The following is a 25,998-nucleotide window of genomic DNA, read 5'->3' on the forward strand; positions in this document are numbered from 1 at the left end:
GGTAGCATCTGCTAAAATTTAAAGTATATGTACCCTTTGGCCCAGCATTTCTACCTCACAGTGTCTGCCCTAGGGAAACACATCCATGCACATCGAGGCAAGCACAAGGATGTTTGGAGCAGAATTATTTGCAACAGGGACAAACTGGAAACAACCTAAATGTTCAACTAAATGGGATTTGTTTAAAAAAAAAATTACGGCATCACGCTGTATTGTACACTGCAGTAGATAAAAGAGGAAAGTGGATCTACATATATTAAAATAGAAATATCTACAAGACATATTGTAGAGTAGCAAGCTGCAGAAAAATGGCCAAAACACACATACGGCATGAAAAACAGTGATAACTCTGGGGAAGGGGTGACATTGGGGCTGAGAGGGGATAGAAAGGAGAAGTGTTTTAAAGTTATATGCATTGAGTTGTTCCAAATGTTTAAAGCAGCAATGGATTTATATATTGCGGGAACTATTTTACAAGCTTTTAAGGCAAATTAAACAGCCCACCTGCCAAGTGCAGGTGAGGAGAGGAAGGTACTCGCCCAGTACCTCAGCCTGGTTCCAGGAGGGCAGTGCTCTGGGTCTCTGAGGCCTGAGGGGCTGGAATGAATGGACGTGAGGAGACCCTGGAGGCTGCCTTTGATGGAACCCAACACCAGTGTGATGTAAATGGACCCCTGGGAAGGAACAGGTCCCAGGGTTTCACACCTTCTCCAAACAGTGCCCAGCACTTTAAAGGAAGGATGGCTGGCTTTGATTCTCCCTGTCCCTGGGGATGGAAGTGAGAAGCAGCAGGTGTCGCCTCACACAGCTCGGTGGCTTTTTGAGAGTAAGGCACTGAGGCAGAGGCTCGCGGGGTGTGGGGCGCGCTGTGAGCCCTGTGTTTATGGTCTCAGGAATGGGGAACGAGAGGAGGGTGGGTAGGAGCCAAGGGTCATGTTACAAATACTCCACCTTTAAGAATCAGATTGGTGGGGAGGCTGGTCCAGCTGCATCCACGCAGAAGGGTTCCTTAACCTCTCTGAGCCTCAGTTTCCTTTTCTGTAGAGTGGGGTGCAGGCTCTTGCCCACACACACACCTCGATTTGTGAATGTGGCTAGGGCCGCAGGGTCCCGAGTCAGACTGCCTCCAGTCTAATTGCAATGCTGCCACTGCCAGCTGTGTATCCTAACCTGTCCAAGCCCGCAGCTTCCTTCCTCATCCACAAAACAGGACCCCAACTCTTCCCTAATCTCAAAGGACTATGTATTACGAGATTTAAGTGAGATCACATCGGTAAAGTCTTAACCCAGTGCTCAGCTCTAGGACGTGCTCAGTAAACATTGGCCGCGATCATTAAGGTGGTTTTTCTTTACTAAGCACCTATGTGCCAGGGAATGTGCTGGGCATTGAAGGTAGGTGCCTGAATAAGTCTCAGTCCCTGTTCTCATGGTGTTTACAGTTTAATGGGGGCGAAACAAAGACGTGCAGAGACACACCTCACTGTGATTCACTCCAGGCTACAAGGACAAACGCTCTGAGGTCCTACCCTCATCTCTCCTAAAGTCAGAATTCAGACCCTTCTATGCTTATCTAAGATGCCATTTTGCCAGTTTCCCCCCTCCTCTCCCCCACCAGTCCAAAGGCAATACGTCAGCAAAGATCCAGGCGGCTCTGCCTTGGCAAGTGGAGCATTTTCTTGATCACCAAACTCCAGTCACTTCAGGGAGAGGACTCTTCCGGGGTCACTGACTTTTACTGAACACAAGTTGGACTGATTTCCAACAAATCTTTCATGCAAGGGAGGTTGGCGGGTGTGGAAGGGACAATTCTTTGAACTCCAAGTCCAGGGAGCTGCTCCTTAGGAAAGTCTGGCTTTGTAATGCTAACGTTGCCCTTGGGACCCAGCCTCACTTCTCTGGTGTGTGTGGGGAGATGTGAGAAGAAGCTCAGATCCCCTTCCAGACCTCTGGAGCATGTCATGTCCTTTTTCTTTGTCCCAGAATTTTCTTCTACAGATGAGGTTACTTGTCCTCTTACTCCTTTTGTTTAAACCATGAAAGAGGCTTGGCCAAATCCCAGACACCCTCCCTTTTCTATGCCCTCCTTGGTGGCAGAGCTCAAAACTGGAGCACGCCGGGGGAAACATCAGGACCCCAGGCCCTTCTGTCTACCCCGAGTAATCCTTGGGCAGGCAGCAGGGGGCCTCCCTCATTCCAGCCCTGATTAACTCACTGTGGAATCACCCACTTTCCTCATAGAGCCTGGGGTTCCCAGTGTGGGTACATTCACTCATTCACTTCATTCATTCTTTTAATAAATCATTATTGGGCATCCAATCCAAGCCCAGCTTTGGATCAGGCCTTGGGGAGACAGCTGTGAACAGGTTCCAGCTCCCCCTCAAGGCGAGTGCAGTCTGGTGGAGGAGACAAGGCTCAAACAATCGTAACTGAGTGGTGACTATTAATATAAGGGCAATCTGGGGTGCCGTGGGATCATGTGATCAAGGGGGACCTCCTTGAGGAAGTGGCATTTCTGCAGAGCCTTAAAGGATAAAAAGGAATAGCCAGGCAGAGTTGGGGAGTGCCCCCTGGGTAGAGGGGCAGCTTGTGAAAAAGTGGGGAAGTTAGAGACAGCATGGCTTTCAGGGAGCCCAAGTGGTTCCCGGTGGCTGGAGTGTGGGGTGTGAGGAAGGGGGCCCCGTGTCCTCGCTGACCTTCCCTCATATGATGGCCCCTGCATCCCCTCCACTCCAGCCACTCTGGCCACCTTGCTGTTCCCTGAACTTCTGGCACACTCCAGCCTCAGGACTCTTGCTCTAGCTGTTTCCTCTGTCTGCGACCTGCTTCCCCAAGATATCTCTGTGGCTAACTCCCCGGCTTCCTACAAGTCTGTGCTCGCATCTCGCCTTCTCAGTGAGGCCCCCCCCAGCAGTCATTTATTACCACGCACTGCCCCCGTTTACCACTTCCCACTCCTCTCCAACTCTAACTTTCCTTCTTTCCATGTACCTATCACCTTTTAACACACTATCTACTTATTCATTATGCTTATTGTCTGTCTCCCTCACTAGAATGTCAGCTCCACAAGGTCAAGGACCTTTGTCTATTTTCACCGAGGCATCCCAAGTCCTTGAACATGTGGAGGAGCACATAAATGGGATTTGAGAGGCTGGCAGGGAGGGGACAGGTTGCAGAGGCCTGGAAGGTCAGGGGGAGGGCATGTGAGTTTGATTCCAAGTGCAAAGGGAAGGACCAAAGGGTGGTTTTGAGTAGGGCCAGATCAGAGTCTGTGTTACATTGTAAAAGCTTGCTCTAGAATCTGTGAGGAGAATGGTTTGAAGGAGGGCAAGCTACTGCAGACATCCAGGCATGGGGTGGGGAGGCACGTGGGCTAGGGTGGGGGCATTGGAAGAAGTGGATGGATTGAAGGGATCCCAGGAGGTAGACTTGATGAGCTGAGGACTATGGGGTTGCAGGAAGACAGGGCAAGGCAAACCCCAGGCTCCAGCCTGAGCCGCAGGGCTGGAACGGAGCCACTTGCTAAGATGGGAGGACAGAGGGGGAACAGGTCGGGGGCTGGAGTGGTCAAGAATTCCATTTGGGCTATGGTGAGTTGGGCCTATTAGACTTTCAAGTGGAGATGTCAAGTAGCCTGTTGGACAAAGTTCAAGCTCAGAGTGAAAGTCTGAATTAGAAATAAACATTTGGGAATCATTGGCTTAGAGTTGTTTTTAAAGTCATGACAGAGTAGAGGGAGAAGAAAAGGTGCCTAAGAAATGACACTGAGGACCAAACCCTGAAGCCTTCTGAAATTGCTCTTGAAGGATGAGGAGTTTGCCAGGAAGGCAGGGAAAAGGCAATCCAGGTAGAAGAAACAGTGTGGATGAGACCTCACATACCAGAACGTGGCTCTCAGTAGTCTTCAAAACTGTCAAGTTCATCAAAAACAAAGAAAGTCTGAGAAACTGTCACAGCCAAGAGGAGCCTAAGGAAATAAGACAACTAAATGTAATGTGGTATCTTGGATGAGATCCTAGAACAGAAAAAGAGTACTAGGTAAAAACTAAGGACATCTGAATAAGGTCTGGACCTTATTATTAGTTAATAATAATGTTATAAGTGATATCATATGATATCGCTTATATGTGGAATCTATAAAAAGGGGGTACAAATGAACTTATCTACTAAACAGAAATAGAGTTACAGATGTAGAAAACAAACTTACGGTTACCAGGGGGTAAGCAGGGGTGGGATAAATTGGGAGACTGGGATTGACATATATACACTACTATATATAAAAATAGTTAACTAATAAGGACCTTCTGTATAGCACAGGGAACTCTACTCAATATTCTGTAATTGGGAAAAGAATCTAAAAAAGAGTGGATATATGTATATGTATAACTGACTCACTTTGCTGTACACCTGAAACCAACACAAGATTGTAAATCAACTATACTCCAATAAAAATTAAAAAAAAAGAATAGGCATCCTCACACCCAGTCAGACTCAATAAAGTGATTTCCATCATGAATTAGGGGGGGATTCAAAAAAAATAATAATGATGTTATTAGTTAATAATTAGTTAACAGTTTAATAATTAGTTTAATTAGAACAGATGTGCCATACTATGTACATGTACATCTACATATATGTAGGATTTTAATAAGAGAGAAATAATAGAGAAGTTGGATGCAGAGTATAAGGAACTCTCTCTACTATCTTCTCGATTTTTCTCTAAATCTAAAACTGTTCTAAAAAATAGTCATTTAAAAAAAAGAGCATGAGCCTCATAAATGATGCCCAAACACACACACACACACACACTCTCACACTCCAAGGACTATAGTACTTTGTTTCTCTGGAGAGGACTTTGACCCTGGCCAGTCCCTTCTGTGGTCAAAAGATCCAGGGACACTCTGAATATCTCTTCACTCCTCCCCCTGGCAAGGAACAGAGGGTCCTCACCTCCACCTACTTTCTTTCTGTTCACAGAAAGAATACTCTCCTGGGGCCATATTTCATAATGAGAATGAGAAGCAGAGACTAAATGGATCAGGTAAGTCAGACCCGCCTAGAATTCCTTGGGGATGCAACCAGAGTTAATCTTTTGGTAAGGCTCTGTAAAGGCACATTTCTTAGTCATAATTTTCCTGAACCCACACCTTGTTCAATAGCTGGCTTGGTTTTCCTCCTGCAGTAAAAGCTTTGGCACCATGTGGGTTCACATTCCTTCTCCACTACTAACTAGTTATGTGATCTTGGGCAAGTCACTTGAGCCTTATTTTCCTCATCTCTAAAAGGGGCATAGCCATACTTGATCAAAGAGTGGGTTAAATGAGATGAATGGTACATTAGATATAATTTCATCCTTTGAAGAATGGATATGAGATAGTGAATGCCAAATGTCTGGCATCCTGCCTGGCACTCGTGGTGGCTGGTTGTTGATAAGAAACATGATCAGTCTGGCCAATGACTGAGGTATCCAAAGATCAAAGTGTGTCACTTTGGTCCTTGGGATTCTGTGTGATGACAGGGACCTCTGAGTCAGAGCAGAAGCTGGGCCTAAGCAGTGGTCAAGGGAGAGCCAGAGACAACTTGGTTGGCAGCTGGCCTAGGTGGCACCAAGGATGGAGAGGACACGGAGGCAGAGGGAGGTGGTACTGTGTGGCCAAGGCCCCGGCAGCCAGCTCAAGACTCTGATCCACAGACACAGCCTTAAACAGAGACCATCCAGTACCCTGGACAGCTCCGGGGTGGGGCGGTGGGTGTGGAGAGCAGTCTATAGATTTCAGGGGCATTGGTTTTGTGGGTGAAGAACTGAACTGGGTGTTGACTCCTCCAACTAGCTCTTTGAGCATGAGCAAGCCACCTCACCTCCCTGAGTCTCAACTACATCATCTCTAAGGTGGTATCTTGGATGGGATTCCTACATTCATGTTAACATACTTATCTTTCAGTGTTTTCGTGAAGAGTAAATAAGATAACGGAGAGGCAACAGAGTGGCCCATTTCTGAGGTCAGACCATCTGAGTTTGTATGACAGCTCCACACTGTGTGACCTCAGATAAACTGCTTAACCTCTCTGAGCCTGTTTCCTCTTCTGTAAGTTAGAAGGCTAATAGACCCTAATTCATAGGATTGTGAAGACGAAACAAAATAGGACATAAAGCACATGAACATTAGTTTTTGTTTTAGAAGAAACTTAGCACAGCACCAGACACAGGCTAGATAATCAAAGTTGTTGTTCTCTTATATCTTCCAAACTATCTGGTTGACTTTGCCCCTCCACCTTTAGACTCTTGGTCGGTCCTCCCATTTCTGGATGTTAAAGGAATTTCACAAAGCCAGAGAAATCAATCTTGTGGAATCCCACGGGCTTCCCGTCACAACTTTCTTCCCCCAGCAAAGCCCCCGCTTCTCAGTGTCACCCACCACAGGATGCCTTGGAACACTTTTCAAAAAAATACCAATATATAGTGTTTGTTCTGTGCTAGCCACTGTGCTTAGAGATAGAGAAAATGTGTTGGTTACCCTCATAACCCTGAGAGATGAGTACCATGGTTATCCCCATTTTACAGATGAGTAAACTGAGGCTCTGTGAGAATAGATAACTAAATCGTAGGGTCACACAGCTATTAATTAGTGGTGCTGGACCTGATCCCAGGGATGGCACTTCAGAACCCCACACCCGCTTGTAGCATTCAACAAGGCCAGCGGCCAGGGAAATAGAGAAGAGTAGGTAGGAGACGGAGGCTGGAAATCAGGACACCGGGTTCTCACCTTGGCCCTGGAACCCTGAAGCCAGGAGTCCTCACGCCAGACGCTTACTCGGGCCCAGTCTGCTGCCTGGGCAGGGATACCTACCTGGCCCCTGCCCCCTGTCCCTCCCCCACGGGCGCCTCTGGGCCTGGCCCTCTGGCAGCCACTGTAACCTGATCCGCGGCGGGGTTTGGTTCTCGGGCAGCGTCACCGTCCCAGAGGCGCTCCGACCCGGGACTGCTGCACTCCGCAGTGCGCTCCCAGCCTGCAGTGCCGGCTCCACAGACCGGTGCACCGGCGCATGGCGCAGAGGCTGGGCGAGCGGGTCCGGGGGCCCACCGAGGCCACCGGGCTCTACCGGGCCGTGCTGCTCAGGTCCGGTAAGTGGGGGCAAGTCCACCCGGCCCCCCGCCTCCGGGAGAGCGCAAGGAGGGCATGGCGGGAGCACTGCCCTCAGCCCCTGGCTAGCAGGGCGCCTCGGTCCTTCTCTACTGGTCTGCTTTCCTCTTTTCCTTTCCTTCTATCCTCCGTTCTTTCATTCTTTTTAATTACTTTTTTTCTTCTTTCCTTACTTTCATTCCTTCTTTCCTTCCTACATTCGTCCTTTTGAGGATCTACCCTTACTAGATATATTGCTTTATTCCTTTATATGCACTTGCGGTGCGCGCGCACATATGCACACTCACTGTTCCCTGACTACAAAAGTCCCGCAAGCTTCCACCTCCTGGCCAGCCCCTTAAGCAGAGACTCGCACAAGTCGGGGAAGGAGGCATTGGTAGGCGTGGGAGAACGGACGTGGGTAAGACTGGTAGCGCGCGGTGGGGCGTAAAGAAGCACAAGCCCACTGGTGAAGGACTTCCAATGTCCAGTGAGGGGAAAGGGCGAGGGGGGAACAAGTTACAGGAAGGTGAGGAACGGGTTTTCTATAGGTATGCATTTAAGGAGAAAACGATTTGGAAAGAAACACCTGGTGGTGGTTTTCGAGGATGTGAGTTGGATAAGTGTTTCTTTAATTTGTCTTTTTACTCATTTGCAGTAAGCACATATTACTTTTCTACTCTGGACAATAGTTTGTTTATTTAGGAAAATGAAACAAATGTAATATAGGGCCAGTGTGAAAATAATTTGGAACGTACAGGGATGTAGAAAGAAGAAAAACCATGCCCGCAGTAAGCATTTGGGGTGTTTCCTTCCGGACTCTGTGCTTGGAGAGAGACGTTCAGAGGGGGGTGAAAATCGGTCTCCTGCCGGCTCCCTGCCAGCTCGGGGTATGTGATTAGAAAACGTCACGGGACTTGGGCTCACGAGGCAAGCTACCCTCTGCCTTGGGCAAGGAACCTACCCCACCCGGTAGTCCTGCCCGCTGACCCCTGCAGCCGAAAGCGCTAGGCGAGCCGGAGCCGCTGGCCGCGGGCCTGCAGGAGCGGCGCTTGCCCGCCGCCCGCACGTAGTCTGCTCTGGGACCGATTGGCGTTTCTTCCTTAGATTGGCCCCGCTCTGGGGAGATCCCGCCGCGGAGTTACTGCTTGGGAGCTTTGAAACAACGGTTCTCTAAGTCCAAAAGCACGGTCTAGGCAAGACTTCAGGACTGGCGGCGCCTTCCTGGGGCGGGGTATCTTAAATCTGGCTGAGCCAGGGCAGGCAGAAAGCGAGGAGCTCTATAATTCGAAGAGGCTGATTTCAAACCTCAGCTCCAGAAATTTCCCTACAAAACACTCTTCCTAGGTGTCCCTATCCAGTTCCTTTTTTCTCACTAAGATGAGAATAGGGTATCTCTAACCTGGAGATCCTGTGTTCCCTCTAACCTGGAACTGCAGCTGTGAGGCTCACTCAAACAGTCACATTTTCCACTCGCAACACATCCAGAATAGCAGACATACCAGAGTCGTTCCAGGGGCCACATGCTTGCCCGGCAACTGTACCACACACAGCTGTAAGTCAGGAAGGCAGCAGAGGCTGGTTACTGGGGCCTCATGGAGGGAGCGCTTGCACTGTGCTACTGACTCAGTCTTCACAATCCTTCAAAGTCACTGCTAATTGTCATCCCCTTTTAATAGATGAGGACACTGAGGCTCGGCTTAAGCAGCATGCCCATGGTCCTGCTACAGGAACTTTTCTATCCCACTAACATGTAGAAAGCACATTCAAACTTTGGTCCATCTATGCGAAGTCTGCCCATCTTCTGAGAATAGTTAATAACAGCAAATGATTGCTGGTCACTAGCTATTGCCACTCTCTCTGACAAATACTGTAGATCTGTCTTCTCATCAACTTCATTCATTTATTCATTTAACCAATATTTATTGACCACTATTCTGCACTAAGTCCTATGTGAGGCACAGGGATGTGCTGATAAATTAAATGGATAAGTCCCTCCTCTCAGGGAGGTAAGTACTTTTAACCTCTATTTTAAAACATGAGGAAACTGAGCCTCAGAAGGTAACTTGACTTGTCTGAGGTCACACAGCCAGTCAAGGGTGGAGCTGAGATTCAAACCCAGGGCCATGTGCCTCTGGAGCCACTACTCTGGCTGTCTCACACAAGGAAGAGCAAGAAGTAAGAGTGGGGATGAGGAGCCAACTGGGCCATTTATTGAAAGAGGCAAGAGCCCCCTTCTTTTAGAAGCCCCCAAGGATGGGATTATAGCATCAAACCCAAGATGGCAGCCATTTTCGTTTACAGTAGCCTGGAATCATGCACCACGTAATATAATACTTCGAGAAAATTTTTCATTCCAAGTTATTTTAAAATAATTTCTTAGTATTAAAGTAATACATGTTCATCATGAATGTTTTGGAAAATGGAGAATGAAGAGGGGGAAGCCTTACCCGTAATCCCATTAACCATAAGCAGCCACTGGTAATATTAGGGGATGTCTCCTTCCAGTTTTGCTATGCGAGATTTGTGTGGGGTTGTGTGTTTCACGTTGCTGAGACTGTACTGACTCTAGTTTTTAATCCCATTTTTTTTCACTTGGATAAAAATCTTACTGTTTTTAAATGGGTTACTGAGATAACAGCTACCACTTTGGAACACTGACGCTGTGGCAGGCACTGTGTGAAGGGCTTCCCATGTCATACCTCCTTTATTCCTCAAAAAGAATGCCCCATTTTAGAGATGAGGAAACAGGAAGTTGAAGGTCACCTAGCTACCCAACAGTGGAGCCAGGATCGGTATCTGGGTTGACACCAGAGCCCATGTTCTTAACCACTAAGCTGGAAGGGTCACCTCTGGGGTGACCCTCATGCTTGGCCATACCTGGTAAGCTATGCAGTGCTGTAGTAAAGGTCCACCTGAGGTTCGTTTCCCACCTGGAGCTCAGCCCAGGTTCCTGCCAGGGAGGGAGGGCATCTCTCTGCAGCGTGGACCGAGGGACACCTCCCCAGGTGCCTGTGGACATCAGCAACTGTGCTTCTCTGCAGCCAGAAGGGGGGTCATAGCTTCCATTGCTGCCTGCCAAGTAGGGTTGCCAGATAAAATAGTTAAATTTGAATCCCAGATACACAATGAATATTATCTTAGTGTAAGTGTGTCTCAAATATTATATGGGTATGCTTATGCTAAAAAACTATTCATTGCTTATCTGAAATTCAAATTTAACTGGACATGCTGCATTTTTTTTCTTTCTTTACCCATATATACACTCTTTTTTATATTCTTTTCCATTATGGTTTATCCCAGGAGATTGGATATATAGTTCCCTGTGCTATACAGTAGGACCTTGTTGTTTATCCGTTCTCAATGTAATAGTTTGCATCTACTAACCCCAAACTCCCAGTCCATCCCTCTCTCTCCACCCCTCCCACTTGGCAACCACAAGTCTGTTCTCTATGTCTGTGAGTCTGTTTCTGTTTTGTAGATAGGTTCATTTGTGTCATATTTTAGATTCCACGTATAAGTGATATCATATGGTATTTGTCTTTCTCTTTCTGACTTAACTTCACTTAGTATGATCATCTCTAGTTGCATCCGTGTTGCTGCAAATGGCATTACTTTGTTCTTTGTTATGGCTAAGTAGTATTCCATTGTATATATGTACCACATCTTCTTTATCCATTCATCTGTTGATGGACATTTAGGTTGTTTCCAGGTCCTGGCTATTGTGAATACTGCTGCTATGAACATAGGGGTACATGTATCTTTTTGAATTATAGTTTTGTTTGGATATATGCCCAGGAGTGGGATTGCTGAATCATATGGTATTCTAATTTTAGTTTTCTGAGGAACCTCCATACTGTTTTCCATAGTAGCTGCACCAACTTACATTCCCACCAACAGTGTAGGAGGGTACCCTTTTCTCCACACCGTCTCCAGCATTTGTTATTTGTAGGCTTTTTGATGATGGCCATTTTGACCGGTGTGAGGTGATACCTCATGGTAGATTTGATTTGCATTTCTCTAATAATTAGTGATGTTGCACATCTTTTCATGTGCCTACTGGCCATCTGTATGTCTTCTTTGGAGAAATGTCTTAGATCTTCTGCCCATTTTTCAATTGGGTTGTTTATTTTTTTGTTGTTGAGTTGTATGAGTTGTTTGTATATTTTGGAGATTAAGCCTTTGACAGTTGCATCACTGGCAAATATTTTCTCCCATTCTGTAGGTTGTCTTTCCCTTTTTTTATGGTTTCCTTTGCTGTGCAAAAGCTTTTAAGTTTAATTAGGTCCCTCATTTGTTTATTTTTGTTTTTATTTCTATTGCTTTGCGAGACTGACCTAAGAAAACATTGGTACGATTTATGTCAGAGAATGTTTTGTGTATGCTCTCTTCAAGGAGTTTTACGGTGTCATGTCTTACGTTTAAGTCTTTAAGCCATTTTGAGTTTATTTTTGTGCATGGTGTGAGGGTGTGTTCTAACTTCATTGATTTACATGCATGGACATGCTGTATTTTTGTTAGCTACATTTGGCAACCCCACTGCCAGGCATTATGGAAGTTTGCTTGGCTTGACAAGCCATGGTCTGCCCAGGTTCCCCTCTACACACACCCACTCACGTACTCACATCCCTTTCCCCGTGCCTCGATCTACTGTCCATATTTTGTCTAGCTACAAGTGAATTAAAATATGCTGGAGGTCGGGGGCACCCCAGGGTCCTTCTGCAGCTAAGAGACCAGATTAACCATGCCTAACTGCAGCTGGGTTGAGAGCCGGCTTTCTGAAATAAGACTCTTGGTTCTTCCCCACTCCCTTGCACTTTCCTGTTTTCATGCTTGAAATCCCTCCACCGGGTAAATTCTTCCTGGTTCAAACTCGTTGTAAAGGCAACGCTCATTCCTTTTATAATCTCTTCACGGATCCCATGACAAGTTTTCTAGCCAGTACAGCTTCTCCTGCCAGGTCCTTTGAACAGAGCATGTTGGGGGTGGGGGAAGGTTGGAACCTAAGGCTATTTTGTGGGTGGCTTCTCAGAAACCTCATTGAGGCCTTGAAAAGAGGCCTTGGAGATTTAGACTGAATACACGGCTGAGGAGGAAGTTTGGAGTTGCCATGGAAACTTCTTGTCTGATGTTTGTAGGCCCAGATAAGCTGCTGCAGGTGCCTGTCAGCTTGGAGAAAGGGGGACAAAAATTAAAGGAAAAGAGGTTTTTGGAGTTTTTTAATGCAAGCTGCAGCCCTAGCCCACTATAGCTGCAGGAAAATTCCTCAGCTTCCACGCATGAATGCCTCTCCTGGTCTTCACTACCCCCTTCTTTTTAGCTCCTCTAGCTCCCAAGAAAACAAACTTCAGAGGGACAGGAGGGGAGTGTGGGATAGGTGTGCTCAGCCTCCAGGATCCCCTTTCATTCCTCCAGGGGCTGAGCAAAAATTCTGGTCCTCAGGCCCCTGTAGTCCAGAGTCCTACCTTATGGGGGAATGGGAGGGCCTCCGTCACAAGCCACACAGATCAAGGCAGGAGGCAGGAACTGGGGTTGAATTTGGCCATTACCTGGAGTAAACTCTTAAAAGCCTCATTTGACCAAAAGGCCTCTATTTTCCAATATGCAAAAGGTACATGACTGAACATTTGGTTGGTTGGAAAAGGTTGCTCTTTCCCATATTTTTCACCTTTATTGTTTTTTTCTGATAACAAAAGAAATATACGCTTTTTTTTTTTTTAAAGCTACAAACGTTACAGAAATATTGGGACAAAGGATAAGGGCCTGTAATTTTCTCCTGCAGAATACTGGTGCTCAGACTCCTAAATATAAGCAGATCCCCTGGGGACATGTTAAAAATCCAGACTCCTAGGCCCCTCCCTCATAGATTCTAATACAGTGATCCAGAAACATGACCCAGTAATTCCATTTTAACACTCATTCCGACTGAAGGCTAGTAATGACATTTGAGATACGTTGGTCTAGAACTGACTTCCATTAACAGTTCAGTGTATACGCCTCCAGATTGGTTCTCTGTGCATATACTAACTTTTTTATCTTGGAAAAAAAGGGTAGAGGAATCAGACTATATGTGATTTTGCTCTTTGATTTTTCACCAAACATGTAGAAGACATCTTTTTAGGGTAATAAATAGATGTGCTATTGATGGCATCCCATTATGGGCCATAGCATAATTTCTTACTGATGGGGTATGGCTTGAGAAATGGTGGCTATTGACCTCATATACAGTTACACGCACACACACATGCTCACACATGTGCACAGACACAGCAAGATGGTGCCGTCACAAGCTCAGGGACATCAGCATCTTTGGTGTCTGCAAGTCAATACTAGTTATTGAGCACCTTGCTACTGGGACAGGAATACTAAGAGGAACACGGTGAGGCCCCGGCCCTCAGGCTGGCGATCTGGTGGGTGAGGCTGGTGGGTTTGTACACGGGTTGGACCATGAGAAGAGCTTTAGTGGAAGAAGTATAGTGAGTCCCAGCTGCCTGGGGAAAATGGCACCCAACCTTGGGGGATTCCTGCCCAACTCTCCTTGGCTGTCAATTGCTCTGGGGCTGCCATCAGAATCTTCCAAGAAAGGGAACACAAAGTGGGGCTGGAGGACATGGCTGGCATGGGGACTGAGAGTCTGCTTCTCTGGAGTGAGAGGGACTGTGGGGTCTGTCTGCCTCAGGCGGTAAGCAGAGTCCTCCCGCCCAAGGATCCGTCTTGTTCCTCCACCTGTCACAGGACATGGTTCAGACATGCCACTGTGGGCCCTGGGACATGCCCCAAGTACTAGTCATTTGCACAGCAGGACAACATGTGGGTGGGGACCAGTGGCAGTGAAGAGTGCTTGACAAGAATTTGGTTGTGGTCTTCCACCGTCAGAATTTAGTGAAGTTAAGCCACAGCAGGATGGGGAGCTGCGGGAGGCACCATTCAAAGTACGTTAAGAGAACAATTAGGAAGGAAATACAACTCGAGAATTTGGGACCCTGCAAATTGAAGTGGCTCCAGAATGGGGGGCTTGGCCACAGCTCCCAGGTCACGCAGACCTGCCTGCCCCTTCTTCCTTCTGTCTCCCTCACACCCTGCACTCCACCCCACTGGCCTCCTTCCATCATGCCCAGCTCCTTCCCACGCTGGGGCCCTTCCACTAGCTCTTCCCACTCTCTGGAATGCTCTCCTCCTCGCCATTCCAGCCCCCCTAAAATGTCGCCTCCCCACTGTCCGCCCTAAGTTCCCAGTCCCTCCCTTGCACCTTGCCCAGTCTTGCTTTCATCACAGTGCTCGTTGCAGCTCTACATTTTCTTGTTTGTCTCCTTATTTTTTTGTCTGAACCCCTTCCTGAAAGTAGGTTACCTGAGCACAGGGATACTGTCTCATTTACACTGGGAACAGTGCCAGGAACACAGTAGGTACTCAATAAATGTTGGTTAAATGAATAACATAGGCCAAAGAGGATCAAAACTGCATTTTTAGAGTTTATTTACAATACTGTGTTAGTTTTAGGTGTACAGCAAAGTGATTCAGTTATATATATAATATGGCTGAATATATATATGTACACATATATATAAATCTATTCTTTTTCAGATTCTTTTCCATTATACGTTATTATAAGATATTGAATGTAGTTCCCTGTGCTCTACAGTGAATCCTCATTGTTTATCCATTTTAAATATAGTAGTGTGTATCTTTCAATCCCATACTCCTAATTTGTCCCCCCCACACCTCATTCTTTGGTAACCATAATTTTCTTTTCTGTGTCTGTGAGTCTGTTTCTGTTATGTAAATAAGTCCATTTGTATTATTTTTTAGAGTCCACATTTAACCCAACAATATTGGGTTGCCCAAAAGGCTCATTCGGGTTTTCTGTAACATCATAGGAAAAATCCAAACGAACTTTTTGGCCAACCCAAATATAATATTGGTCTTTCCCTGTCTGACTTACTTCACTTAGTATGATAATCTCTAGGACCATCCATGTGGCTGCAAATAGCAATATTTCATTCTTTTTTTTTAAATTTTTATTGGAGTACAGATGATTTGCAATGTTGTGTTAGTTTCGGGTGTACAGCAAAGTGAATCAGTTATACATATACATATATCCACTCTTTTTTTTTTAGATTCTTTTCCCATATAGGCCATCACAGACTATTGAGAAGAGTTCCCTGTGCTATACAGCAGGTTCTTATTAATTATCTATTTTATGTATAGTAGTGTGTATATGTCAATCCCAATCTCCGTTTATCCCTCCCACCCCCATCCACTGGTAACCATAAGTTTGTTTTCTACATTTGTGACTCTACTTCTCTTTTGTAAATAAGTTTGTTTGTACCCTGTTTCTTGGATTCCACATATAAGCGGTATCATATATTTGTCTTTCTGTGTCTGACTTCACTCAGTATGACAATCTCTAGGTCCATCCATGTTCCTGCAAATGGTATTATTTCATTCTTTTTTTTATGGCTGAGTAGTATTCCATTGTCTATATGTACCACATCTTCTTTATCCATTTCTCTGTTGATGGACGTTTACGTTGTCTCCATGTCTTGGCTGCTGTAAATAGTGCTGCAGTGAACACTGGAGTGCATGTATCTTTTTGAATTATGGTTTTCTACGGATGTATGCCCAGGAGTGGGATTGCTAGATCATATGGTATTTCTATTTTTAATTTTTTAAGGAACCGCCATACAGTTCTCCATAGTGGTTGTACCAATTTACATTCCCCCCAACAGTGTAGGAGGGTTTCCTTTTCTCCACAACCTCTCCAGCATTTATTGTTTGTAGACTTTCTGATGGTGGCCACACTGACTGGTGTGAAGTGATACCTTATTGTAGTTTTGATTTGAATTTCTCTAAAAATTAGTGATGTTGAGCATCTTTTCATGTCCTTTTTGGCCATCTGTATATCTTTTTTGGAGAAATGTCTATTGAGATTTTTCTGCCCATTTTAAGATCGGGTTGTTTGTTTTTTTGACATAGAGCTGCATGAACTGTTTGTATATTTTGGAGATTAATACCTTGTTGGTTGCTTTGTTTGCAAATATTTTCTCTCATTTTGTTTATGGTTTCCTTTGCTGTGCAGAAGCTTTTAAGTTTAATTAGGTCCCATTTGTTTATTTTTGTTTTTATTGTCATTACTCTAGGGGGTGGATCAAAAATGATATTGCTGTGATTTCTGTCAAAGAGTGTTCTGCCTATGTTTTCCTCTAAGAGTTTTATAGTATCCAGCCTTACATTTAGGTCTTTGATCCATTTTGAGTTTATTTTTGTGTATGGTGTTAGAGAATGTTCTAATTTCATTCTTTTCATGTAGCTGTCCAGTTTTCCCAGCACCACTTGTTGAAGAGACTGTCTTTTCTCCACTGTGTATTTTTGCCTCCTTTGAAGTAGATTAATTGACCATAGGTGCATGGGGCTTATTTCTGGGCTTTCTGTCCTGTTCCACTGATCTACATTTCTGTTTTTTTTTTGCCAGTACCATACTATTTTGATAATTGTGGCTTTGTGGTATAGTCTGAAGTCAGGGAGTCTGATTCCTCCAGCTTCATTTTTCTTTCTCAGGATTGCTTAGGCTATTCAGGATCTTATGTGTTTCCATATAAATTTAAAAATTTTTTGTTCTAGTTCTGTGAAAAATGCCATTGGTAATTTGATAGGGATTCACCAAATCTGTAGATTACCTTGGGTAGTATAGTCATTTTGACAATATTGAGTCTTCCAATCCAAAAACACAGGATATCCTTCCATCTGTTTGTGTCATCTTTGATGTCTTTCATCAATGTCATATAGTTTTCAGAGTACAGGTCTTTTGTCTCCTTAGGTAACTTTATTCCTAGGTATTTTATTCTTTTTGATGTGATTGTAAATGGGATTGTTTCCTTAATTTCCCTTTCTGATCTTTTGTTGTTACTGTATAGGAATGCAAGAGATTTCTGTGTATTAATTTTGTACCCTGCAACTTTACCAAATTCATTGATGAGCTCTAGTACTTTTCTGGTAGCATCTTTAGGATTTTCTGAATAGTAAATAGTATCATGTCATCTGCAAACAATGGCAGTTTTATTTCTTCTTTTCCAATTTGGATTCGTTTTGTTTCTTTTTCTTCTCTGATTGCCGTGGCTATGACTTCCAGAACTATGTTGAATAAAAGTGGTGACAGTGGACATCCTTGCCTTGTTCCTGACCTTAGAGGAAATGCTTTCAGCTTTCCACCAATGAGAATGATGTTAGCTGTGGGTTTGTCATATATGGCCTTTATTATGTTGAGGTAACTTCCCTCTATTCCAACTTTTTTTTATCATAAATGGGTGTTGAATTTTGTCAAAAGCTTTTTCTGCATCTATTGAGATGATCATATGGTTTTTATTCTTCAGTTTGTTAATGTGGTGTATCACACTGATTGATGTGCAGATATTGAAGAATCCTTGCAACCCTGGGATAAATCCCACTTGATCATGGTGTATGATCCTTTTAATGTGTTGTTGGATTTGGTTTGCTAGTATTTTGTTGAGGATTCTTGAGTCTATGTTCATCAGTGATATCTTTGTCTGGTTTTGCTATCAGGGTGATGGTGGTCTCATAGAATGAGTTTGGGAGTGTTCCTCTGCAATTTTGGGGGAAGAGTTTTAGAAGAATAGGTGTTAACTATTCTCTAAATGTTTGATAGAATTCGCCTGTGAAGTCATCTGGTCCTGGACTTTTGTTTGTCGGAAGTTTTTAAGTCACTGTTTCAAGTTCAGTACTTGTGATTGGTCTGTTCATATTTTCTATTTCTTCCTGGTTCAGTCTTGGAAGGTTGTACCTTTCTAAGAATTTGTCCATTTCTTCTAGGTTGTCCATTTTATTGGCATATAGTTGCTTGTAGTAGTCCCTTATGATCCTTTGTATTTCTGTGGTGTCAGTTGTAACTTCTCCTTATTGATTTCTAATTTTATTGATTTGAGTCTTCTCCCTTTTTTTCTTGATGAGTCTGGCTGAAAGTTTATCAATTTTCTTTATCTTCTCAAAGAACCAGCTTTTGGGTTCATTGATGTTTTTCTATTGTTTTCTTCATCTCTATTTCATTTATTTCTGCTCTGATCTTTATGATTTCTTTCCTTCTACTAACTTTGGGGTTTGTTTGTTTTTCTTTCTTTAGTTGCTTTAGGTGTAAGGTTAGGTTGTTTGTTTGAGATTTTTCTTATTTCCTGAGGTAAGATTGTATTGATATAAACTTCCCTCTTAGAACTGATTTTGTTGCATCCCATAGGTTTTGGATCATCATGCTTTCATTTTCATTTGTCTCTAGGTATTTTTTGATTTCTTCTTTATTTCTTCAGTGATCCATTGGTTGTTTAGTAGCATGTTGCTTTGCCTCCATGTGTTTGTGTTTTTTTACAGTTTTTCTTCCTGTAATTGATTTCTAATCTCAAAGCATTGTGGTTGGAAAAGATGCTTGATATGAGTTCAATTTTCTTAAATTTACTGAGGCTTGCTTTGTGGCCCAGCACGAGAGCAATCCTGGAGATTGTTCCATGTGCACTTGAGAAGAATGTGTATTCTTCTCCTTTTGGATGGAATGTTCTATAAATATCAATTATGTCCATCCAGTCTAATGTGTCATTTAAGGCCTGTGTGTCCTTATTGATTGTCTGGATGATCTGTTCATTGATGTAAGTGGGGTATTAAAGTCCCCCACTATTATTGTGTTACTGTCAATTTCTCCTTTTATGGCTGTTAGCATTTGCCTTATATATTGAGGTGCTCCTGTGTTGGGTGCATATATGTTTACAATTGTTATATCTTCTTCTTGGATTGATCCCTTGATTGTTATGTAGTGTCCTTCCTTGTCTCATGTAACAGCCTTTATTTTAAAGTCTATTTTGTCTGATATGAGAATTGCTACTCCAGCTCTCTTTTGATTTCCATTTGCATGGAATACCTTTTTCCATCTCCTCACTTTTAGTCTGTATGTGTCCCTAGATATGAAGTGGGTCTCTTGTAGACAGCATATACACAGGTTTTGTTTTTGTATCCATTCAGCCAGTCTATGTCTTTTGGTTGGAGCATTTAATCCATTTACATTTAAGGTAATTATTGACATATATGTTCTTATAGGCATTTTGTTAATTGTTCTGGATTTATTTTTGTAGGTCTTTTTTCTCCCCTTCTTCTTTTGTTCTCTTGTGGTTTGATGACTATCTTTAGTGTTGTGCTTGGATTGCTTTTTCTTTTTTTGTGTGTGTATCTCTTGTAGATTTTTGATTTCTGCTTACCATGAGCTTTCGATATAGCAGTCTTATCTCTCTCTCTCTCTCTCTCTCTCTCTCTCTCTCTCTCTATATATATATATATATATATATACACACACACACACACACAAAGATTGTTTTAAGTTGCTGGTCTCTTAATTTCAAATGCATTTTCAATATCCTGCATTTGTACTCTCCTCTTCTCATGATTCCTGGTTTTGGTATATGTGTTTGTGGATGATTTCCTACCTTTAATGGATGTTTGCTATTAGCAGTGAGCTTTACCATTCGTAATTTTCTTATTTCTGCCTGTGGCCTTTTCTTTTCCACCTAGAGAAGTTCCTTTAGCATTTGTTGTAGAGCTGGTTTGGTGGTGCTGCATTCTCTTAGCTTTTGCTTGTCTGTAAAGCTTTTGATTTCTCCATCAAATCTGAATGAGAGCCTTGCTGGGTAGAGTATTCTTGGTTGTAGGTTCTTCCCTTTCATCCCTTTAAATATATCATGCGACTTGCTTCTGGCCTGCAGAGTTTCTGCTGAAAACTCAGCTGATAACCTTATGGGGATTCCCTTGTATGTTATTTGTTGCTTTTCCCTTGTTGCTCTTAATATTTTTTCTTTGTCTTTAATTTTTGTGAGTTTGATTAATCTGTGACTTGGTGTGTTCCTCCTTGGGTTTATTCTGTATGGGACTCTCTGTGCTTCCTGGACTTGAGTGAGTGTTTCCTTTCCCATGTTAGGGAAGTATTCTGCTATAATCTCTTCAAATATTTTCTCAGGCCCTTTCTCTCTCTCTTCTCCTTCTTGGACCCTTATAGGAGAATGTTGGTGTGTTTAATATTGTCCCAGAGGTCTCTAAGACTGTCCTCATTTCTGTTCATTCTTTTTTGTCTATTCTTTTCTGCTGCAGTGATTTCCACCACCCTGTCTTCCAGCTCACTTATTCATTCTTCTGCCTCACTTATTCTGCTATTGATTCCTTCAAGTGTATTTTTCATTTCAGTTATTGTATTGTTCATCTATTTGTTGGCTCTTTAAATCTTCTAGCTCTTTGTTAAACATTTCTTGTGTCTTCTTGGTCTGTACCTCCGGTCTTTTCCCAAGATCTTGGATCATCTTTACTATTATTAACCTGAATTCTTTTTCAGGTAGATTGCCTATCTCCACTTCACTTAGTTGTTTTTCTAGGTTTTTATCTTATTCCTTCACCTGGAACACATTTCTCTGCTGTCTCATTTTGTCAAACTTTCTGTGTTTGTGGTCTCCTTTCCACGGGCTGCAGGATCGTAGTTCCTCTTGCTGCTGGTGTCTGGCCCCTGGTGTGTGAGGTTGGTGCAGGGGCTTCCTGCAGGCTTCCTGGTGGGAGGGACTGGTGCCTGCCCACTGGAGGGTGGAGCTGGGTCTTGTCCCTCTCGTGGGCAGGGCTGTGTCAAAGGGTATGTTTAGCGGTACCTGTGAACTCAGTACAACTTCAAGCAGCCTGTCTACTGATGGGTGGGGCTGTGTTACCCCCCTGCTGGTGGTTTGGCCTGAGGCATCCCAACACTGGAGCCTGCAGGCTATTGGGTGAGGCCAGGTCTCAGTGCCAAAATGGCAACCTCTGGGAGAGCTCATGCCGATTAATATTCCCTTGGCCTCTGCCACCAGTGTCCTTGCCCCCACAGTGAGCCACACCCAACCCCCGCCTTCCCAAGAGACACTCCAAGACCCACAGTTAGGTCTAGCCCAGGGGCCAATGAAGTCACTGCTTTGTGCTGGGTCCCAGTGCACATAAAATCTTGTGTGCGCCCTCCGAGAGTGGAGTCTCTGGTTTCCCCAGTCCTGTGGAGCTCCTGCACTCAAGTCCTGTTGGCCTTCAAAGCCAAATGCTCTGGGGGCTCCTCCTCCCAATGCCAGACCCGCAGGCTGGGGAGCCTGACATGGGGCTCAGAACTCTCACTCCTGTGGGTGAACCTCTGCAATATAATTATTTTTCAGTTTGTGGGTCACCCACCCGATGGGCATGGGATTTCATTATATCACGAAAGTGCCCCTTCTACTGTCTTATTGTGGCTTCTTCTTTGTCCTTGGATGTAACATATCTGTTTTGGTAGGTTCCAGTCTTTTTTTTTTTTTTTAAATGTGTACTATTTTCTTCAATGGGTACAACATGCCTGACAAACAAGACGTAATTTCTGTTTTTGTTTTTTAAATTGTTAGCACCTATAATTATTATTTATTAATTTTTTTTTTTTTTTGGCTGTGTTGGGTCTTCGTTTCTGTGCGAGGGTTTCCTCTAGCTGCGGCAAGCGGGGGCCACTCTTCATCGCGGTGCGCGGGCCTCTCACTATCGCGGCCTCTCTTGTTGCGGAGCACAGGCTCCAGACGTGCAGGCTCAGTAGTTGTGGCTCACGGGCCTAGTTGCTCCGCGGCATGTGGGATCTTCCCAGACCAGGGCTTGAACCCGTGTCCCCTGCATTAGCAGGCAGATTCTCAACCACTGTGCCACCAGGGAAGCCTGGTTCCAGTCTTTTTTGTCAATAGTTGTTCAGCAGTTTTTTGTGATTTTGGTGTTTTCATGAGAGGAGGTGAGCTCAAGTTTTCTACTCCACCATCTTGTCTGGAATCGAGGGGCTGCTTTTAGTTTGGATGCTTGCTGCCTCTTTCCTCAGTGTGTGCTGGCTGTTATCCCCTTGATATGGGGTGTGTAGGTGCAGCAGCCCCATGCACACTCCTGGTACAGTGGAGGCGGTGATTGGCACCTGTGCGCACGTCTCCCAGTGGTGTCAGTGGCCCACATGCCCCTGGGACAGGAGGGGCAGCAGCTGGCACCCACTCCCATGTCTCCCAGCAGTAGCAACGGCCCACACACTCCTGAGACAGCAGGGGCAGTGGTTGACGCCTGTTTGCCACCCATGCACACTCCCCAGACAGCAAGGGCAGTGACTGGTGCCTGCTTCTGGGTCTCCTAGCAGTGGTGGTGGCCCACGCACTCCGGGACAGCAGGAACAGCAGCTGGCACCTGTTCACTGCCCGTGAGCATGCCCTGGATGGTGGGGACAGTGACTAGCACCCGCTCCGGCTCTCCTAGCGGCGGTGGCAGCAGCCCATGCCCTCCCGGGACAGCAGGAGCAGTGACCAGAGCCCACTCGCAGGTCTCTTAGCAGCAGCCATGGCCATGCCCACCTCTGGAGCCCACCACACAGGTGGTGGCAGCTTGCACCCCCCTCCAGAGCTCAGGTAGGTGGTGTCCTGTTGCCTGAGAGAGTGTTCACAGGGAAAGAAGCTCCTATGGCAGTCCTGCCCCTGTTCTCACATGCCCCCCAACATGATGCCTTGCCTCTCTAGAGGGCCCAGGCTTCTTCCGAGTGCACCCTCAGTTTACACACTCCAGCCTCTTCAGGCTGTCTCCATGCAACCAACCCCAGTCCTCTCCCTGAGTCTGACCTCCAAAGCCCAAGCTTCAGCACCCAAACCCTGCCCACACTGGCAGACAAGTGTCTCAGGCTGCGGGGTGCAGGGCGGTGATACTGACATCTGTGCAGGTCACTCTCCATCTTGCCTTCCGCAAACCGGTTGCTGTGCTCTCCTCCGAGGCTCCCCCTCCATCCAGGTTGATCTCCCCGCTGGTGAGGGGACTTCCCAGGGTGCGGGAACCTTTCCTCCTTCACAGCTCCCTCCCTGGGGCACAGGTCCCATCCTGATTCCTGTCTTTTTTCTTTTGTCCTACCTGGTTACATAGAGGTTTTCTTGCCCTTTCGGAAGTCAGAGATCTGACAGCATTCAGTAGATGTTCTGTGTGAATCATTCCACTTGTAGATGTATTTTTGATGTATCTGTGGGAATACATGAGCTCCACGTCCTACTCCTCCGCCATCTTGATTCTGCTTTTCTTTCTTTTGCCTCGGGAGACTAATCTAAGAAAATATTGCTACAATTTATGTCAGAGAACATTTTGTCTATGTTTTTTTCTATGAGTTTTTTGGTGTTTTATGGTGTCATGTCTTGTGTTTAAGTCTTTAAGCTTGAGTTTATTTTTGTGCATGGTGTGAGGGAGTGTTCTAACTTCATTGATTTACATGCGGCTGTCCAGCTATCCCAGTGCCACTTGCTGAAGAGACTGTCATCTCCCCATTGTATATTCTTGCCTCTTTTGTCGAAGATTAATTGTCCATAGGTGTGTGGGTTTATTTCTGGGCTCTCTATTCTGTTCCATTGATCCATATGTCTGTTTTTGTGCCAATACCATGCTGTTTTGATTACTGTAGCTTTGCAGTATTGGGAGAGTTATGCCTCCAGTGTTCTTTTTCCTCAGGAGTGCTTTGGCAATTCTGGGTCTTTTGCTGTTCCATATAAATTTTAGGATTATTTGTTCTTGTTCTGTGAAAAATGTCATGGGTAATTTGATATGGATCACACCAAATCTGTAGACTGCTGGACTTCCCTGGTGGTCCAGTGGTTAAGACTCTGCACTTCCACTGCAGGGGGCATGGGGTCAATCCCTGGTCAGGGAACTAAGATCCCTCATGCCATGCAGTGCGGCTAAAAAACAGAAAAAAAAAAAAATCTGTAGATCACTTTGGGTAGTATGGCCATTTTAGCAATATTAATTCTTCTAATCCAAGAGCATGGGATATATTTCCATTTCTTTGAATCATCTTGATTCCCTTTATCAATGTTTTATAGTTCTAAGCCTATAAGTCTTTCACCTCCTTGGTTAGGTTTGTTCCCAGGTCTTTATTTTTTTTTTCTATGTGATTTTAAATTAAATTTTTTTAATCTTTCCCTTTCTGATATTTCATTGTTAGTGTAAAGAAATTCAACAGGTTTCTGTATGTTAATTTTGTATCCTGTTACCTTGATGAATTCATTTATCAGTTCTAATAGTTTTTGTGTGGAGTCTTTAGGGTTTTCCATATAGAGTATCATGTCATCTTCATATAATGACAATTTTATCTCTTTCCTTCTGATTTGAATACCTTTTATTTCTTTTTCTCATCTGAGTGTCACGGCTGGAACTTCCAATACTGTGCTGAATAGAAGTGGTGAGAGTGGGCATCCTTCTCTTGTTCCAGAGTTTAATGGGAAAGCTTTCAGCTTTTCACTGTTGAGTATTATATTGGCTGTGGGTTTGTCATAAATGGCTTTTATTATTGAGATATGTTCCCTCTATACCCACTTGGGCGAGAGTTTTTACCATGAATGGATGTTCAATTTTATCAAATGCTTTTTCTGCATCTATTGAAATGATCATATGGTTTTTGTCTTTTGTTGATATGGTGTACCACATTGATTGATTTGTGTACGTGGAACCATCCTTGTGACCCTGGAATGAATCCAGCTTGATAATGGTGTGTGGTCCTTTTTATGTGTTGTTGAATTCAGTTTGCTAATGTATTTATAGAAGCAAAATTGCATTTTTAACGCCTGCATTCATACTTGATGTATGTCCTGGGCCTAATCACTTCTCAGCCAACCAAGACTCTTCACGAGACAGTAAAGGTGGGAAGAGGGAGGGCCAAGTTTAACTGGTAGATGCCAACTTCCTTGCTAGAGGATTAAGAATGCCAACAAAAGCCAGAAAACACTTCCACATTTTCAGGTGAACACTGATTCCGAAATTAGGAGAATGCCTCTGTTATCTGTAAGCACCCATGTTGGCCTTCAGCATCTACACACGTTCTTTATTTTCAGACTCACACATTGACTCACTGAGTCAAGATCTATGGAACGCAGATTCTGCCGGGCACAGTGCTTCATGCTGGGGCCCTGCCCTCTGATCACATTGAGTCCAGCTCTCTCTGTAGGAAGAGTCCTACTTGCTGAGCATTGACTACATGCTCTCACTAATGTCATCTCATCTGTGTTTTCTCTCAACCACCCTGCTCTCCACATTTGACAAACACAGAAACCAAGGCTCAGGGGTGTTAACTGGCTGCCAAAGGGGCTGGTGCCCGAGCCGAGCAGGGACTTACACAAGGACCAGCCTGGCCCAGAGCCGGTCAGCTTCTACTGCCCCGCTCTCTCCTGTGCAACGTCCTGTTGGCTCCTCTCTGGTGTTCAGATGAAGTTCAGGGTAACGTGTAAATAACATGGATGGAGTTTCTGGCCCATAAGTGGATGACCTGGAACTGACCCAACATAGTTTCCCTTCCTTTTGCACTGAGAGCCATTTTCTCCTGAAGAGTTGAACACTGCAGCAGGAAGCTGGGCTCCCTCTGCATCAGGGAAATACCGGAATGCATTCTTGCTGACTCTCCCATTAGAAACAAGGGGAAATGCCTCTACATGAGCTAGGTCGCTCAGAACAAAGCTTGGCGTGTTCTTATTCCTCAACAGTCTGACAAAATCGGTATTTATTTGTGCCTCCCCGGCATGTGGCCTGGACACGGTGTTCCACATCGGGGAAGTGGCCAAGTACCAAGTGCAATACCCGTTACTATAGTAACAGTTCCTTTTTATTGATACCAGAATAAACAGGAATGTGGAGCTGCCTCACTTGGTGGCATGTTTCATCCCCAGGGCTTTAGGAACCGCCCTTGGAGGCGGCCCTCCTTGTTAGTCTGGGACTCCGGTGGAGTGAGGACACAGCAACGCTGCGCCCGAGTTCCCTTCCCAATGGCACAGGCACAGCTGAGAAGTAAGACGGTTTCTTTTCTTTTTCACCTGCTGCTGAG

The 25,998-nt window shown here is 44.7% G+C and overlaps 1 protein-coding gene across 1 annotated transcript in view; it reads left to right on the forward strand.

Annotated features, from left to right (window-relative positions):
* FAM107A (family with sequence similarity 107 member A) overlaps positions 1-25,998 on the forward strand; it is an 83,008-nt gene that overhangs the window by 37,123 nt on the left and 19,887 nt on the right. The window contains 1 exon segment of the mRNA XM_082344837.1: positions 4,975-5,038. Within this exon segment, the coding sequence (XP_082200963.1) occupies positions 4,975-5,038 (64 nt within the window).

Source organism: Balaenoptera borealis (assembly GCF_965194805.1).
Source record: "Balaenoptera borealis genome assembly, chromosome: 12".
Lineage (NCBI taxonomy): Eukaryota > Metazoa > Chordata > Mammalia > Artiodactyla > Balaenopteridae > Balaenoptera > Balaenoptera borealis.